We start from the raw sequence: 17,704 nt of genomic DNA, 5'->3' as shown, positions 1-17,704 counted from the left end.
TAACCTCAGCATGTGTCCCAGCTCCTATGTGACATCTCTAGAGCCACTCTGACTAGACAGTTGCTCTAGTCTCTGAGTCAGGGCTCCAGCGATGTCAGCCATGGTCCGTTGGAGAGCATGGAGCAGACTGTGGGTGTCAGTTAGGGACTGTGAGTGGTCCCTGATGGGACTTAAGACACCCACATATGGCATCTAGTTTGGCTGCCACGCGGTCGAACCCCACCCGCACCTGTACAGCCAGATTCTCCTGGCACCCCAACACACGGCGTTGGAAGGCCATGTGTTCTTCGTGGGGGTCCTGGGAAGCAGCCATGGTGGTGGGTGCTACCTTCTGCGTGGTCTGGGCAGGGGGTGGAGTCTCCTCATGGCAGCTGGGCTGCCCTGCTACTGGAGGTGGGGTGCGGAGGCTCTCCACGAGCTGTTGGAGGGTGTCGGAGTTAAAGTTGAGGTGGTCCTCCTCGTCATCAGAGAAGAGAGGTTCGGGCTGCTCTGCAGGAGGTGTTGGATTTCCCTCTGCAATGTGAAGGGGAGATGCAGTTAAATATTGTTTTCACATGTATGTTGACGCATTGTACATGTTTACATTCAGACTGCATGACAGTGTACATTGTGACTGGGGGGAGCTGTCTATTGATGTGGGACAGTGGACATTTTCGACAACATCAAAGATGTGTGTTGGTACTTGTAGATTATCAACTCACATTTCCCTGCAATGCCAAATGCGATTGGCCAGTTTCCACACACATGCGGCACCAGTTGTGTCCTGTGTTCTGTTGTGGACGTGTTGCGGTTTGTACCACATAGTTGTCAATGTTGATGTGCTCTGCATGTTAAGTGTTTGTGTTGCATTTTGGGTGAGTTGCCCCTGCAGCTCTGATTTTGCGGCCCCTTCTTCCTTACATGCAGTGTGCCTTTGACTTCTGTGCTTATACAGTGCTGTGATGTTGCATACTTGGGTACATTGGTGTCTTGGTGGGAGTTGGTGGGTCTGGGGCAAGGTTTGTCTGCAGATATGCCCTACTTAATTGTGCATGTGTGCCATTGTGCCCATCTCCCCTCGTCCCCACAGTCCCTGGTCGTTACTCACTCTGGTGCTGTTGTGTCCGGTCATGTTGAGCAGTGTTCGGTCCCCCAAATCCTGCCACCGTCTCCCCACCGATAACTGTGGGCACCATTTCCTCCATCTCATCCAGCTCCTCCTGTGGTGCAGGACTCCCACCTCCAGTCTGCATTGCTGCCTTCCGGTTGTTGGCAAGTTTCTGCTTGGTTTTGCGCTTGACATCATTCCAGCGCCTCTTGACCTCTTCCATTGTCCCATTCAGCTCTCCGACTACATTCACCTTGTCCATGATGGACTGCCATATTCCATTTCTTGTTGCCAATGATATAGTGGAGGTGACGAACAGTTGTTGATGGTGTCCTACCACCTCCGTTATCAGGATCCTGTTTTCCTGCGGACTGAACCGCTTCTTCCTACTCTTCTCCTTGCCCTTCTCTGTCCCCGAGGTCCCATGCTGGTCCTCCAGGGGGCTTGTGGGGTTCTGGTTGTCCTCTTTACCCTGCTCCAGCAACCTCCATTGTGCTTCGCTGTTGCTTGGCTTTTGTTTGTATGTTTTTTTTCTACTTTTATGGTGATTTTCCCACCTGACGTGTGTGAATTGCAGGCCTGTCGCTGGTTTTCCCTGATAACACAGCGTTATTTTCCCACGATTTGAAGTTTAGTTAAGCTAATTTTGCGATGATTATCACACGCTCTTGAGAATATCCCCCTAAGTTCTTTAACGGGGCCACTGAGAGTGGTGGCAATAAAGGAGATTGGAATAATGTTAGCTTCTAGTCTTGCCAAAAAATCTTTACACCATCTTGCATAGGTATAGCACAGGAGGAACTAAGTCATACCACTCTGAAAATCAGTCAGAACCTTCTGCTATAACATTGTGACATCATGCTGGCCAAGTCCTATCTCTATAGCAAAGCTGTAAAGACTGAATAATGGAAATTCTTGAAGATTTCATACCACTATAAAGGTGGAAACTCTCCCCTTTTTGGAGCCATCCAAATGTACTATGCAACAAGTCCATGTATCTGAAAAGCTGATCTACGTATGCCATAAGAGAATGTTAATCCAACAACAACAAAAAATCCACCCCTTATATAAAAAACAAGAGATCTGAACAGGGTACAATACCCAGATCTGCCATTGTCACTGGATAGTATTGACACAAATTATTATAAATGATAAGCCAAGAAAGACAGGTAGAGGTTTAATTTATTGCTTGTTAACACACTTCCTACACCTATTCAGCTCCTTCCCACACACTTCATTGGACATATGCTCCAATTCATACCTCGTCCTGCTACAATAAATGTCATTTTTAGATTTCTTTGAATTCATTTATTGTATTGTATTTAGATGGCATTTACAATGGACCCCTGACAAGGCGATGTAGTGAGTTACGTTACGTTGGGTAGCACGCTGCTCCAGAACCCAAGGTTAATGGTTAGTCCAGTGTTAATTGATTATTGTGTGTTATTGGAAATAATATTGCACTTTCAAGGAAACCATTCCATGCTTTTAGTTAAGTTTCTATGTAGTAGATAAAATTGTGGTAGTATACATTAATATTACTTTGCTTTCTTCATTAGTAGGCTGTTTGTGAGCTCATGCAGTAGTTACTGAGATTAATAAGTGAGCCAGAGGGCATTCAGGGGTATCACTCACGAAGTAGTTTATTATGATCTTTGAAAGAAGGTCTGGACAATTTCCACAAATGCAATATTAGAGATTAAGCCAAACACTAGTGACAGAGTAGGCTGTTTTGTGAGAGAGGAGGCGTGTAGCGTTGGAAAGTAGGAAAGTGTCAATAAAGGAAAAAAAGAGAGGTGAAGATCAGAGGTTTGGAGTATGGTCAGTTTTCTTTCAGAGTTTTAGGTGTACCAGAGGCTTTTTCAGATAGCATGCAATATGAGGATGCAACTCTGTAGAAAGATACAAAATTATTTGCATGTAATGTAGTGCTCTACTAGATACTTTCGACTGGCACTAAATAGCTTTTGCCTGGTTTTTACACATTGTGCCTTGTCTTTTGCCTGGTTTTACATATTCTTGTGCCTTGTTTTTTTTGCCTTGCCTTCCCATTATTGTGCCTTATTTACTGTGCCTGGTCTTATTTTTGTGCCCTGCCTGTTATTGTGCGTGCCATTCCGCCCGTTTTCCCACTTCCCCACCCGCCACTGCTACCCCTGCGGCCCCTCCCCTCTGCCGTTTCCCGCTACCGCCTCTGCCCCTCCCACCTCCTTTATTAATGCCGGCCGCTGCGTGGTGAGCACAAGCAGGGCATCTGACCTCGGCCAGGGACCTGCTCTCTCCCACCATAGCTCCGGCTGGCTTGCTGTGCCTCTGCCCAGGAAGAACTCAGTGCAGGAAGGGGTTCAAACCTCGGCACCTGCCTAGGTTGCACCCTTTGTTGGGCCTAGTAGCCCCACTGCCTCTCCTGCTTCCCATTATTGTGCCTTGTTTTTCGCCTGGTTTTACACATTATTGTGCCTGGTTTTACACATTGTTGTGCCTTGTTTTTACCTGGTTTTACACATTACTGTGCCTTGTCTTTTTGCCTGGTTTTACAAATTCATGTGCCTTGTTTTTTTGTCTTGCTTTCCCATTATTGTGCCATGTTTACTGTGCCTGGTCTTATTTTTGTGCCCTGCCTGTTATTGTGTGTGCCGTTCTGCCCGTTTCCCCGCTTCCCGCTCCCCCACCTGCCGCTGCTGCCCCCGCGGCTCCTAGCCTATGCCGTTTCCCGCTCCCGCCTCCCAGCTTTGCCCCTCCCACCTCCCCTATTAATGCCGGCCGCTGTGTGGTGAGCGCAAGCAGGACCTCTGACCTCATCCAGGGACCTGCTCTCAGTTGTGCCTCGTTACCCCGCTGCCTTTCCTGCTTCCCATTATTGTGCCTTGTTTTACACATTATTGTGCCTTGTTTTTGCCTGGTTTTACACATTTTTGTCTTTTTGCTTGGTTTAACACATTCTTGTGCCTTGTTTTTTTTTGCCTTGCTTTCCCATTATTGTGCCCTGTTTACTGTGCCTGGTCTTATTTTTGTTCCCTGCCTGTTATTATGTGTGCCGTTCCGCCCATTTTCCCGCTTTACGCCGGGATCAACAAATCGCTACTCCACAAACTTCAGGCAATACAGAACGCCGCCACCAGACTCACCCTCGGAATCCCCCGGCACAAACACATCACCCAGCACCTACGAAGACTCCATTGGCTCCCAGTGGAGAAAAGAGTCACCTTCAAAATCCTCATTCATGCTTAGAAATGCCTACACAACAACGGACCCAAATACCTCAACGACAGAATCAACTTCCACGTACCCAAAAGAAACCTCCGATCCTCCAATCTTGCACTGGCCGAGACCCCGCGCAACCACAGAGCCAGAGTAGGCAGAAGATCCTTCTCCCACATTGCAGCCAAGACCTGGAACGAGGCACCGGCAGACATCAGATGAGCTCCCTCCCTGAACGCCTTCAGCAAGACCTGCAAGACCTGGCTCTTCAGCTAGACTGATCTTCGAATCCCCCCCTCCCTCCCGCTGCACCTTGAGTCCCTCAAGGGTGAGTACCGTGCTTACAATCACCTGATTGATTGATTGATTCAAATGTACTCTACACACAGGATCAACAGGGATCTCGAAAAGCCAGGAAGGTACTGATACCTTCAAATTACTATATAACACATAAAGTACACCTGGCTAAATGTGGGAAAGGAAATAGAGGTAGTGTAATGTCAATGAAAGCATAAAGGGAGAAATCCTTTCAGGACAAGAACCCTCACTCCCCGTTAGGTGACATGCTTCATCATATGGGTTCCCTCCTCACACCAAGGTGTGGGCTACAACTCCCGAGGGGAGGAGCTGAGGTGTAGTCTCAAGATGAGTGGTGAATGAGGGGCAGAGTGCAAAAAATGTAATAAATGTGGTGACTTAAAATTGTCTCAGTGGATCCACTGAATCTTTATTGAGTGGTCTCTGGGACAAAATTAAAAAGAGAACTAGGGATTAAACCAAATATATCCCTAGCATTGGTCAATATGTTTCTACCATAAGTCGGGCCCCTATAGGGATCCAGCGGCATTTGTCAGGGCCTTAATTTCAAATAGTCACTCTGCATAAGTGAGTAAAACGTAAATATACTGGCCACCACAGGATCAGGGCAGTCAGATAGTCAACGACTCATTTAAATTCCAAGGGTTTGTCTTCCTACTACTGGATGTGAGAAACCTACCTTCCAAGCTCTAGGTACGTCTCATTGTGCCTAACTCCGTTAGCATGGTGAGCCTCTACACGGACGTCCCATCACCTCTCTTCACCGCTCATCTTGAGAAAACACCTCAGCGCCTCCCCTCTTGAAGTTGTAGCCCACACCTTGGTTTGAGGAGGTAACCCATATGATGAAGCATGTCACCTAACGGTGAGTTAGGGTTCTCGTCCTGAAAGGATTTCTCCTGCTGTGCTTTCTTTGACATTGCACTACTTCTATTCCCTTTCCCACATTTAGCCAGGTGTACATTGTGTGTTGTATAATAGATTCAATGAACAGTATGCCCATTGCTTAAATACTACTGCACCATCTCTTCAGCAGGTGCAGGGGTTGGAAGTGTAAAGTAATGACTGATTGCATACATTGGGGAATATGAGATTTGTGCAGCTCTTGAAAAAGTAGGAACCTTGTGATAGCAACCAGGTGAAAAAAGGGCTAAATAATACAGATATTGATAGGAGATTCTGCACTTGCTGAAGCAGACTTCCTTTAAGGTTCACCCTAAATATTGCCTCACAGCATGAAAGGGGGATACACATGAATGTCCTTGGTTTAGCATGGCATACGATGAAGGTGAGAGGAGGAACCTTCACACATAATGGAAGTGTATTGACTGCATTACAGGGTGGGAGGTGGTGACGTAGACATTTAAGTGAGAGGGGTGGAGACAGGACTAACCATTAGAAATGCATGTGCACTTTATCAGCAATGGGCTTTATATTATTTTTTCCTGGGCACTGCCCTTTGGTAGCCTTAGAGGTGAGGGTGGGGCTGTAGTTTCTATTGTTCAAGGTGAGGAACGTTTTTGGTCAGGTCTGTTATTTTGTCTGTCTGCAATTGCTGTGTCAGGAAGGTTGAGATTCAGAGATTTCACACCTCTCTGTGACTCTGTTGAGGGTGCTTCTGCTTGGAGCCAGCCCCAGTGCTCCCCTCCATGAGAAGCATGTTTTACACAAAGGCTGTCTTTGGGGGGAGCCCAAGAAGGACAGTTAAAAGAGAACAACCTTAAAGTTTGAATCTCAATATCGGCTCAACATCCAGTTATTTTGGGCAAATGCCTTACTCTCCCCATGCACCAAAAAATAAATCTGACCTTTTGTAATGTAACTGGTGGTCATGTACAGCACTCCAGCGCCGTGGGACCGAGTTTGAGCTATATAAACCTCTAAAAAACCACACATCGCCAAGCCGCTATCACCTTATGTCCTGAAATGAGTTATGCCTGACTTTGTTTCCACAGCCCATCACGAATGGCAGCTGGGAAAAACAGCAGAGGTTTGCATTTATGTCTGTATTTTCTTTGCAAGCAATGCAGAGGAGTTCCATATGTTCTGCAGTACCCCAAAAATGACAATGCTAGAATTCAGAAGGTGAATAAGCAATAAAGATGCCTGTAAATTTGGTTCAAAGACAGAGGTCAAACGTCAAGCTATGTCTTTGGACAAATTGCTTCTTTTTCTTTTAACAAGGACATTGCTGTTTACCTTTTTCCTCTAAGTGCAAAGTGAGAGGAGTTTGAAAATGTAACTATGTGACAATCTTATTGGTGTGAAAGGGAAGGCTATAGGATGTCAATTTCTTTATAACCCACAATAAAATATAAATGAATAAAAAGGGGATCGAGGGGCGAGAAGAGAGTGGCACAGAGGTTGGTTGATGGTCACTTAGTGCCTGCTTACGAGTTTGGTGGACGGGTTACTCCATCAAAAACGTGACATAATACCAAATGGAACATATTGGAACTCGTAATATGGCGAACAGGATATCCCTCACTTTTGTAATGGAGGAACCTGTCCGCCTCGTTTGAGGCCCTAAAGGCCATCCCTGTCAGGTTTCCATGGTCCACGTAGTAGTGCTTACTCCATTATAAAGCAGGAATTAAAAAAAAAACTGGACTGGAGCAGCACATCATTCATGGACCTGGGAAATGTGGCAGCTAGGTGGGCCTGAAAAAGGTTTATGGACGTTATTAGGAAGCATCTTAAGAGCTCTGGTGGATGTACAAAGGAGTCGAGGACCTACTACCAGGAAGTCCACTGGGCCATATGTTATGCTTTATTAATACACTTCCTGTGATGTCATAAAGGTCAAAGGGTATATTATGTCACTTTCGCTACTCATAGCATTTTGATGAATCAATGCCCATGGAAGTTGGGGGCCCCTCCATGAGTCCAGCTCCTACTGATGGGGTGTAGAAGTTCCTAGTGGGGCTAAGTGAGTGATGAACGGGGCAGTGGGACTGTAGTTGGAAAGCACTTTCCCCTCCTCAACTGGTGTCCAGGGCTGCGATCTTTGTGATCTTTGTTTGCAAACTTCAAATACTTTTAAAAATAACATAAAATATACTTACGATGGTCCGTAGTTGCATACAACAATCATCATATCAGACCCACTTTCAAAATTGGTAATTCTTGGACAAAAGTTAGCAGCACAGCCAACTTTATAAGTGTCATCCCAAACAACCTAAAAGAAAGAATAGTTGCCTCATTTGTGATACAACAGTGCTCGAAACATGGATTAAGTGAACTATAATTGGCTTTTCATGTAGGTTAACATTTCGGATCTTTTCGTGACATTAAGCAGGAACCTGTAAATCTACAGAACATACTTGCTATGTCAGGTACCTGTTTCTACAAAGTTGACAGTCATCAACAGCTGGCATATGATAGCAGGCTGGTTTCCGATGAAGATTTTTTAAAACATTCACCAAACATAAAGGGGTAGTGCAAATGATGATGAATAACATGTGTGTGTGTGTGTGTGTGTGTGCGGGGTGTGGCGATGGGGGCATACTTCTCTCATAGCTACGCATGCTTGCATGTGGGCTGGGGGGAGGATGTCTCAGTCTATGTTGAGGATGGTGTCTTATACACCAAACTTGTTAGAAAGGCGAACCCGGGGGAGGCAGAAGGTGTCTGACTGACCACCCCTAGGTCTACCCCTCCTTCAGAAAAGGGACCGAGCGATGTCGAGAGGCCTCCGACGGGAGGGCCCTCGCCTAGAATCGTACAGCAGAGTACCCACACCACTCCAAATATACACCACACGTAGATAGAGTTTTCAATCTTTATCGGGCAATAAGTATCGTTTCAATATATACAGCAGATCCAGAGATCTGGAAAGTCTCGTACTTTACTTTAAAAATTATTTATAATGCGCACTATCACCATCGGTTTCTTGGCGCTCATTGACGTGAAACGGTAATCCAGGGTTTAGTCATAGGCAGCTTGAAAGAGCAAGGTTTTTAAAGATCTGCGAAAGCAGTCGTACTTTGGGCAAAGCCGTAGGGAAGGAGGTAGGGAGTTCCAGGTGGAGGGGGCCAAAACAGAAAAACTCAGGCCTCCATGTTTTTTCCTTTTGAAGCGGGGGACTTCGAGCAGGTTTAGTGATGCTGAACGTAGAACTCTAGAGGGAATGTGACGGGACAAGGCTGAAGAGATAAACAAGGGGGCTGAGTCCAAGAGTGCCTTGAAGGTAGTGCATGCAAGTTTGAAAATGCAGCGTTTAGAAACTGGAAGCCAGTGGAGAGTGCGGAGGAGGGGGGTAACGTGTTGATGTTTGGGCTGGCGGAAAATCAGGCGGGCAGCCTGATTTTGCACCAGCTGGAGTCGGTGGAGGTGACATGCAGGAATGCCTGCATAGAGAATGTTGGCATAGTCGAGCCTGGAGGTGATGAACGCGATGACCACTTGGGTTAGGGCCTCTTTGGTAAGAAACCTGCTGATCTTGCGGATCCGCCTCAGGTGGAAAAAACAGGCAGAGGTGACCGCGTTGATGTGCGGTCTCATTGAGAGGTCATTGGAAATAGTCACTCCCAGACTTTTGACTGTGCTCGCAGGAGTGGGTGCTGTCCCCAACGATGTAGGCCAGAAGGTGGCATTCCATGGGTGGTTAGGACCTCCTACCAGGACGAGCTCAGTTTTGGTAGGATTCAGCTTTAAATGGCTGTGATACATCCACTCAGCGATGGTCAGCATGGTGGACTGAAAGTCAATACGGGAGGAAGGGTGTGAATCGATGGGGAAGATTAGTTGAAGATCGTCCACGTAATTATAAATTGTGACCGGGGAATTTCGGAGGGAAGCTAAAAGTGGTTGGAGGTACAAATTAAAGAGTAGAGGGGATAGTGCAGAACCCTGAGGGACACCACAGGTAAGGAAAGTGTAAGAGGCAGAAAAGGAGGAGAGGTGAACAGATTGTGAGCGCTGGTGAAGGAAAGATCTGAGCCAGTCAAGGGCCAATCCCTGAATGCCGGCGTTGTGGACACGGTCGATCAAGATGGTGTGATCGACCGTGTCGAAAGCCGCCGAGAGATCTAATAGGACAAGGGCTTGAGAGATGTTTTTGTCAGCACCTTTCCTGAGGGTGTCTATGACTGCTACTATGACCGCCTCGGTGGAGTGGAGGGGTCTAAAACCCGCTTGTTGAGGATCTAGAAAGGAGGATTTTTCTATAAAAGAGCTCAAGCAGCGGGTGACGTAGGTCTCTAAGATCTTTCCAAGGTATGGGAGGAGGGAGATGGGCCTGTAGTTACTAAGTGTGGTAGGGTCTGCATTAAGTTTCTTTAAGATAGGCAAGACAGAAGCACGCTTGAGGGACGATGGGACCTCCCCATTAGCAAGAGAGTTGTTGAGCAATGCTAGGGGGGGGGCCAGGACATGCAAGGAAGGCTTCTTTTAGGACCTGCGGGGGACAGCAATCATTAGGAGAGCCTGAACTAACTTTGTGAAGGAGGGAGACGAACTCTTGATGAGATATAGGTGGAAACTCAGTCAAGATGTTAGGATTGGTGGGGGGGAGGGGAGGGGGGAGGAGGGGTAGAAGAGGTCGGGGACGGTATATTATTTTTTATTGTAGTTATTTTTTCTATGAAATAAGAATTGAGCGAATCGCAGAGGGTTTGGGTAGGTAGAGGTTGGGGGGTGACTCTGTCTGGACGGGAGAGCTCATTAACGATTGCGAAAATCTCTTTCGATTTGTTGTTGGAATTCAAGATTTTTTGTGAGAAATATGCCGTCTTGGCTGCCAGGATTGATTGTTTGTAGGTTTTTAAGGTGTCTGTATAAGCAAGCTTGAGCTGAGGATCGTAGTGGCGACGCCAGCGGCGCTCCATTTGCCGTAGGGCAAGTTTGTCCGTTTTAAGTTGGTCAGTAAACCAGCATTGGGCATCATGGGGGCGCTTTGTTTTTATTCTTTTGAGAGGGGCGACTTTGTCGCTGGCCTGACGTAGCCAATCGTTGAGTGTGTCAGCCTGGTTCTCTAGTGGGGACTGCGACACGGGTGCAGTAGACACTAGGGAATCGTGGAAAGCAGGCAAATTGGCCCTTTTCCAATTGCGGGCCATACGATTCTTAGTACTGGGGGGAGGACATAAAGTATGCAGATGTAAGTAGAAAGAGATAAAATGGTGGTCCGACCAAGAGCAAGGGACAACTGAGGGAGGGGAAATGTCGAGATTTGAGGTCCACACTTGGTCGAGGATGTGGCCCTTCTGATGGGTAGGGGTATGAATGTGTTGGGAGAGATTCATGGTTTTTAAAAGTTCAGTAAAGTCCAACGACGATTGGCTTTCGTGGACATCGGATGGCCAATAGTTAAAATCGCCGATGACCATGATATTGGCATGATTAATTGCTAGTTGAGCAATGGCGTCGCTGAAGAGTTGGGGAAAAAGAGGCATAGAGTCAGGGGGTCTATAAACGAGAATACAAACAAAAGACCATTTAGGAGAGGTGAATTTGAGTGCCAGATATTCAGTTTTAGGGATAGGGGTCATCGAGATCTCAGAAAAGGTATGTTCAGAGCGGATGATGGCCGCCACCCCCCGCCAGTTTTCCCAGTGGGGCGGTTGGCGTGCATAATGTAGTATCCAGTAGGGATAGCAGCAAGAATGTCGGGGGCTGAATCTTCGGTGATCCAGGTTTCTGCTAGGAGGAGGATATCAATGGAGCTCTGATGTAATAATTGAAAGATCTCAATCTGATGGCGAACAAGGGAACGGGTATTAAGGTAGTAAATTGATAATGAAGCAGAGATCTGAGGAACAAGGGGGGAGGAATGATGAGAAAGGACCTGTGCCGAGCAGTCAGATGGTACAAGGATGCCATATGTCAGGGCCGCTTTTACGGCATGGGTCGGGATGGGTCCTGATGAATTAAGTCTCAAGAGGTCAGCGGAGGTGTAAGAAAGGAATTGGGCATTACGACGGGACCCTGGGCCCGGTCGGCCGCGGACGGGCGCAGACGGGCTTGACTTGTGCGCGACTTCGGCGCGAAGTCGGCGCTCCCGCTGCGCTCGTCCGCTGTGCTTCCTCCAGGCCGCCATTAAATACTAGAGGGGAGGGAGCACTAGACCGCTGACCTGCTGGTAATCTGTGCAGGGCGGAAGTGGTGGTGTCACTAAACAGGAAGTGACCGCTCCTCGAACTGACCCTCCGCGCAAACGGCACAAGCCGGGGCGGAACGGGGCCACGAGGGAAAGGTGCAGGTAAGAGGGACTTGGACTCGTTCCAAACACAATGTGCAAAATGCAGTTTTTAAAAGTTATCAGCGTGCTTTTAAATCAGCAAAAGAGCAAGGTAAAATACAAATTGCAATTTCTAAAAAGTGCTAGAATAGCGTGCTTTAAATCAGCAACAGATCAGGGTTACATACAAATTCCGTTTTTTTAAAAAGTGCTAGAATAGCGTGCTAGTAAATCAGCATAATAGGAATCACAGCAGCCTACTACCGCAGCCTAGGTCGCCGCGTTTGTCAGTGAGGCTGGAAGAAGAAGCGGGAGTTATGTAGTCAGGAGGCTCGGCAGCACTAGACCGCTGACCTGCTGGTAATCTGTGCAGGGCGGAAGTGGTGGTGTCACTAAACAGGAAGTGACCGCTCCTCGAACTGACCCTCCGCGCAAACGGCACAAGCCGGGGCGGAACGGGGCCACGAGGGAAAGGTGCAGGTAAGAGGGACTTGGACTCGTTCCAAACACAATGTGCAAAATGCAGTTTTTAAAAGTTATCAGCGTGCTTTTAAATCAGCAAAAGAGCAAGGTAAAATACAAATTGCAATTTCTAAAAAGTGCTAGAATAGCGTGCTTTAAATCAGCAACAGATCAGGGTTACATACAAATTCCGTTTTTTTAAAAAGTGCTAGAATAGCGTGCTAGTAAATCAGCATAATAGGAATCACAGCAGCCTACTACCGCAGCCTAGGTCGCCGCGTTTGTCAGTGAGGCTGGAAGAAGAAGCGGGAGTTATGTAGTCAGGAGGCTCGGCAGCACTAGACCGCTGACCTGCTGGTAATCTCTGCAGGGCGGAAGTGGTGGTGTCACTAAACAGGAAGTGACCGCTCCTCGAACTGACCCTCCGCGCAAACGGCACAAGCCGGGGCGGAACGGGGCCACGAGGGAAAGGTGCAGGTAAGAGGGACTTGGACTCGTTCCAAACACAATGTGCAAAATGCAGTTTTTAAAAGTTATCAGCGTGCTTTTAAATCAGAAAAAGAGCAAGGTAAAATACAAATTGCAATTTCTAAAAAGTGCTAGAATAGCGTGCTTTAAATCAGCAACAGATCAGGGTTACATACAAATTCCGTTTTTTAAAAAGTGCTAGAATAGCGTGCTAGTAAATCAGCATAATAGGAATCACAGCAGCCTACTACCGCAGCCTAGGTCGCCGCGTTTGTCGTAGCAAGGGGCCAGGTAGCGGGACAGTCTTATAGATGGTCGGTTGCAATGAGACCCTACGCACAGCTCTCAATCCTCGAGCTGGGGGGTTCCGGAAGGTTGGGCCGCAGCAGCGGCAGCAGGCTCCAGGATGGTTCGGCGAGCGTGGACCGCGGCAGCGCCAGCAGGCTCCAAGATGATTCAGCGAGCGTGGACCGCGGCAGCGCCAGCAGGTTCCGAGATGGATCAGCGAGTGTGGACCGCGGCAGCGCCAGCAGGCTCCAAGATGATTCAGCGAGCGTGGACCGCGGCAGCGCCAGCAGGTTCCGGGATGGATCAGCGAGTGTGGACCGCGGCAGCGCCAGCAGGTTCCGAGATGGATCAGCGAGTGTGGACCGCGGCAGCGCCAGCAGGTTCCGAGATGGATCAGCGAGTGTGGACCGCGGCAGCGCCAGCAGGTTCCGAGAATGTTCAGCGAGTGTGGACCGCGGCAGCGCCAGCAGGTTCCGAGATGGTTCAGCGAGTGTGGACCGCGGCAGCGCCAGCAGGTTCCGAGATGGTTCAGCGAGTGTGGACCGCGGCAGCGCCAGCAGGTTCCGAGATGGTTCAGCGAGTGTGGACCGCGGCAGCGCCAGCAGGTTCCGAGATGGTTCAGCGAGTGTGGACCGCGGCAGCGCCAGCAGGCTCCAAGATGGTTACAGCGAAGATGGACCGCGGCAGCGCCAGCAGGCTCCAGGTAGAACAGCAGGGTGAGTTCGTCTCAGGGTCAGCCGCGACCGCGTCAGCAGGGCTTCTCGACTCCGGGATACAACTGCCGTCCTACTCCGGGGCTGGCCCAGATATAGGTCTGGAGTCCTTTGATGTCCGGACCCTCTCGCCTGGGGATCAGAGGGGCCGGGATGATGGTGTCCAGACACCCAGCAGGGGGGTGGAGCCGGAGCCCAGGGAGGCCAGAGGGTGATCGAAACCAGGCATCCGGGGATGGTTGGAGAGCCATCGAAACTCCCCTCTCCTTGTCTCTGGTGGAGTGGCCACTCTACCACCCGGAGGGTTCTTGGGGCCTCGATGGCGGGCTCGCTGGGGCCATGGCCGCGGCTGGTCCGGGACCACGTGTCTGTGACGTGATGGGCCCAAGATGGCGTCGGGCCTGGAATGAGGGTCCGAGGTGGGCACCGGACCGGTAATGCTGGGGCGGCCCGAGGGTGTCGTGTCAGTGGTTGTGGGCCGCCGGGTGGCGGATCTGGTGGTTTGGAGGGCGTGCAGAGGTGTGCCCACGGCCGACCCGGGCTGGATGGAGGGCCGATGTCGTCCGGGGCCCGCCAGGCGGGAGGGGTAGGACCACGCCACGAGGCCGGGTCCAACACACGTCCCCCCCAGCTGAAGGCAGGGGAGAGTCACCCATCTTCTTGGGGATTCTCCTCGCCAAGGCGGAAGAACCTGGAGAGGCCGTCAGCGTTGGCGTGGTCGTTGCCAGGGCGATGCTCCACGGTGAAGTTCATCCCTTGGAGGGAGATGGACCAACGTAGCAACTTCGGGTTCTCGCCCCGCATCTGCATCAACCACCGCAGGGGCCGGTGGTCGGTCTGTACTCGGAAGTGGGTGCCGAAGAGGTAGGGCCGGAGCTTCTTTAGGGCCCATATGACGGCGAATGCTTCCCTCTCGATGGTGCTCCATCATTGTTCTCGGGCCAGCAGGCGCCGGCTGATGAAGGCCACAGGAAGGTCAACTCCGTCAGAGTTCATTTGGGAGAGTACGGCCCCAATGCCGTGTTCTGAGGCGTCAGTTTGGACGATGAACTCTCGGCTGTAGTCGGGGGCCTGGAGCACCGGGGCGGTGCACATGGCAGTCTTTAGGGTCTCAAAGGCTACTTGGCACTCGGGGGTCCAGTGCACCTTCGGGGGTAGTCTCTTGGAGGTTAGTTCTGTGAGGGGCCCCACAATGCTCCCATAGTCCTTTATGAACCGCCGATAGTATCCAGTGAGCCCCAGGAAGGCTCGGACGGCGGTCTGGGTGACGGGGGGCTCCCAGGCCTGGATGGCGTCGATCTTGGGTTGAAGGGGAGCCACTTGGCCGCTCCCCACTTGGTGTCCCAGATAGGTCACGGACCCTTGACCGATCTGGCACTTGCTGGCTTTTATTGTTAGTCCGGCCCGTTGGAGGGCCGTCAGGACCTTCCAGAGGTGGGTCAGGTGCTCGTCCCAACAGAGGCTGTACACCGCAATATCGTCCAGATAGGCGGCACTGAACTCTCCCAGCCCTGCCAGCACCCGGTTCACTAGTCTCTGGAAGGTGGCCGGAGCATTCTTCATGCCGAAGGGCATCACGTTGAAGTGGAAGTGGCCATCGGGGGTCAAGAAAGCGGATCGTTCTTGTGCCCCTGGTGTGAGGCCGATTTGCCAGTATCCGGCCGTGAGGTCGAAGGTGCTGAGGTACCTGGCGGCCCCCAGGCGATCGATCAGCTCATCCGCTCGGGGAATGGGAATGGGCGTCGGTCCGGGTGACGGCATTCAGTCCCCGGTAGTCGACACAGAACCGCAGCTCCGGGGGCACTCCGGGGGCGGCGGCCTTAGGGACCAGGACAACGGGACTGGCCCATGGACTGTCTGAAGGTTCGACTACCCCTAGGGCTAGCATCTTGGAAACTTCGGCGTGGATGCAGGCCCGGACTCGGTCAGGGACTCGGTAGGCTCGGTGCCGCACGGGCGGACTGTCCCCGGTGTCGACGTCGTGAACACACCACTGGGTGACTCCGGGGGTGAGGGAAAATAAGTTCGCAAATTGACCCAGCAGTTTCTGGCAGTCCTGGCGCTGTTTGGGTGTCAGCGCGGGAGAGAGGGAGAGTCCCTCGACGGAGCCATTTTTGTCAGAGGTGCTCAGGAGGTCTGGTAGAGGCTCAGAGTCGTCCTCTGCTCAGTCATCGGTAGTTAACAACAGGCTCAGTTCGGTGCGGACAAAGTGGGGCTTGAGCCGGTTGGCGTGTAGGACCCGGAGGGGGTTCCGGGGGGACTCCATGTCCACTAGGTAGGTGACGGGGCTCTTGCGCTCCACCACTTTGAAGGGCCCCGTCCATTTGTCCTGGAGGGCGCCGGGGTCGACCGGGAAAATGACCCAGACCTGCTGGCCCGGCTCGAATTCAATGGACGAGGCATTTTCATCATACCAGCGCTTCATCTCCTCTTGACTGGCCTTCAGGTTGGTTTCGGTCAGTTCCCGGAACTTCCGAGCCTGGTGCCGGAGAGTCAAGAGGTATCGGAAAACATCGGGCGGAGTATCGGAGGCGGCCAGCTCCCAGCCTTCCTTGACCAGGCTGAGGGGGTGTCGCACCGGGTGGCCATATAATAGTTCAAAGGGGCTGAACCCCAGGGACTTCTGGGGTACCTCCCGGTAGGCGAACAGGAGGCATGGCAGCAGAACGTCCCATTTGCGCCGGAGGGGCTCTTCTAGGCCCTTGATCATTCCTTTCAGGGTCCTATTAAATCGCTCCACTAGTCCATTCCCTTGAGGGTGATACGGGGTGGTGAACTTATACGCGACCCCGCACTGTTGCCACAGGGACCGCATATATTTCGATATAAAGTTTGTGCCCCGATCACTGACAACCTCTCGGGGGAAGCCGACTCGGGAGAAGATCCCCATTAGCGCCTGGCCCACTACGGGGGCAGTGATAGACCGGAGGGGGATAGCTTCTGGGTAGCGGGTGGCATGGTCTACCAGGACGAGGATGAAGCGGTGCCCCTGGGAGGTTGGAGGATCCAGGGGCCCCACGATGTCGATCCCTACTCGCTCGAAGGGAGTGGTCACCACGGGAAACGGTTGGAGTGGGGCCTTGATTTTCCCCCCACTCTTTCCGCTGGCTTGGCAGGTCGGACAGGTTCGGCAGTGGTTGTACACATCGCGGCGCATCTTCGGCCAATAAAAGTGGGTCACCAGGCGGCTGTAGGTTTTGTCCTGCCCCAGGTGTCCGGCGAGGGGCACATCATGTGCCAGGTTTAAGAGAAAGTCTCTGAAGTGGAGGGGGACGACTAGCACTCGGCCGGCCCCCAGCTCGGCGATCTTCTGTTCACTGTACAGGAGGTCCTGGTCCCAATAGACCCAGTGGGACCCCGAGGAGTCTCCTGTGGCTTGCGTGGCGGCTTGTTGTCGGAGTCCCTCAAGGGAAGGACATGTCTTTTGTTCCCGACGGAACTGCTCGCGGGTGGGGCCCCCTTCTTGGCGCCACTGGGCTAGTTCGGGAAGGGGCCCGAGCTAGGGAAGTTCTTCATGGCTGGGGCCCTGCGGCCCCAGGTCGGGTTCGGCCGTGGCAGTGGCGGGTGGCGGAGGTGCCGGCCATTCAGGTTCTTCGGGCAGATTGTCTTCGGTTGGGACGGCGTCCCGGGTGGACATGGATCGGGTCGTTACGCAAACCCATTCAGGAAGGCCTAGCATCCCCAGATGCTCTCTTCTCTCGATCTGTGCCCAGGGGGAACTTTCCAGATCGTTCCCTAGGAGGCAGTCCACCGGGGCACCGTCTCGGACGGTGACTTTCAGCAGGCCGGACACTCCTCCCCACTCGAAGGCACAGGCTCTCGGAATTGTCCGCGGACCGGACAGGGCACAGAACGTGGGGCAAGATTTGTTCTGGGGTCACCAGATGGCAGCGGACGGCGGTTATGCTGGCCCCCGTGTCACGGAGAGCCTCGGCCCGGCGTCCGTTAATGGTGACCCACTGGCGGTACTTCTGGGTGTTGACCGGA

At 51.3% G+C, this 17,704-nt stretch overlaps 1 protein-coding gene across 2 annotated transcripts in view; it reads right to left on the bottom strand.

Annotated features, from left to right (window-relative positions):
• LOC144814965 (glioma pathogenesis-related protein 1-like) overlaps positions 1–17,704 on the bottom strand; it is a 546,100-nt gene that overhangs the window by 179,900 nt on the left and 348,496 nt on the right. For both annotated transcript variants that reach the window (XM_078674148.1, XM_078674149.1), the window contains one exon: positions 7,672–7,784. In XM_078674148.1, coding sequence (XP_078530274.1) covers positions 7,672–7,784 — 113 coding nt within the window. The remainder of the gene's footprint in view (positions 1–7,671; positions 7,785–17,704) is intronic.

The sequence above is a fragment of the Lissotriton helveticus genome, chromosome 1_1 (genome assembly GCF_964261635.1).
Source record: "Lissotriton helveticus chromosome 1_1, aLisHel1.1, whole genome shotgun sequence".
NCBI classification, from domain to species: Eukaryota; Metazoa; Chordata; class Amphibia; order Caudata; family Salamandridae; genus Lissotriton; species Lissotriton helveticus.
The sequence above is the reverse complement of the archived record's forward strand: the minus strand, read 5'-3'. Positions and strand labels throughout refer to the sequence as shown.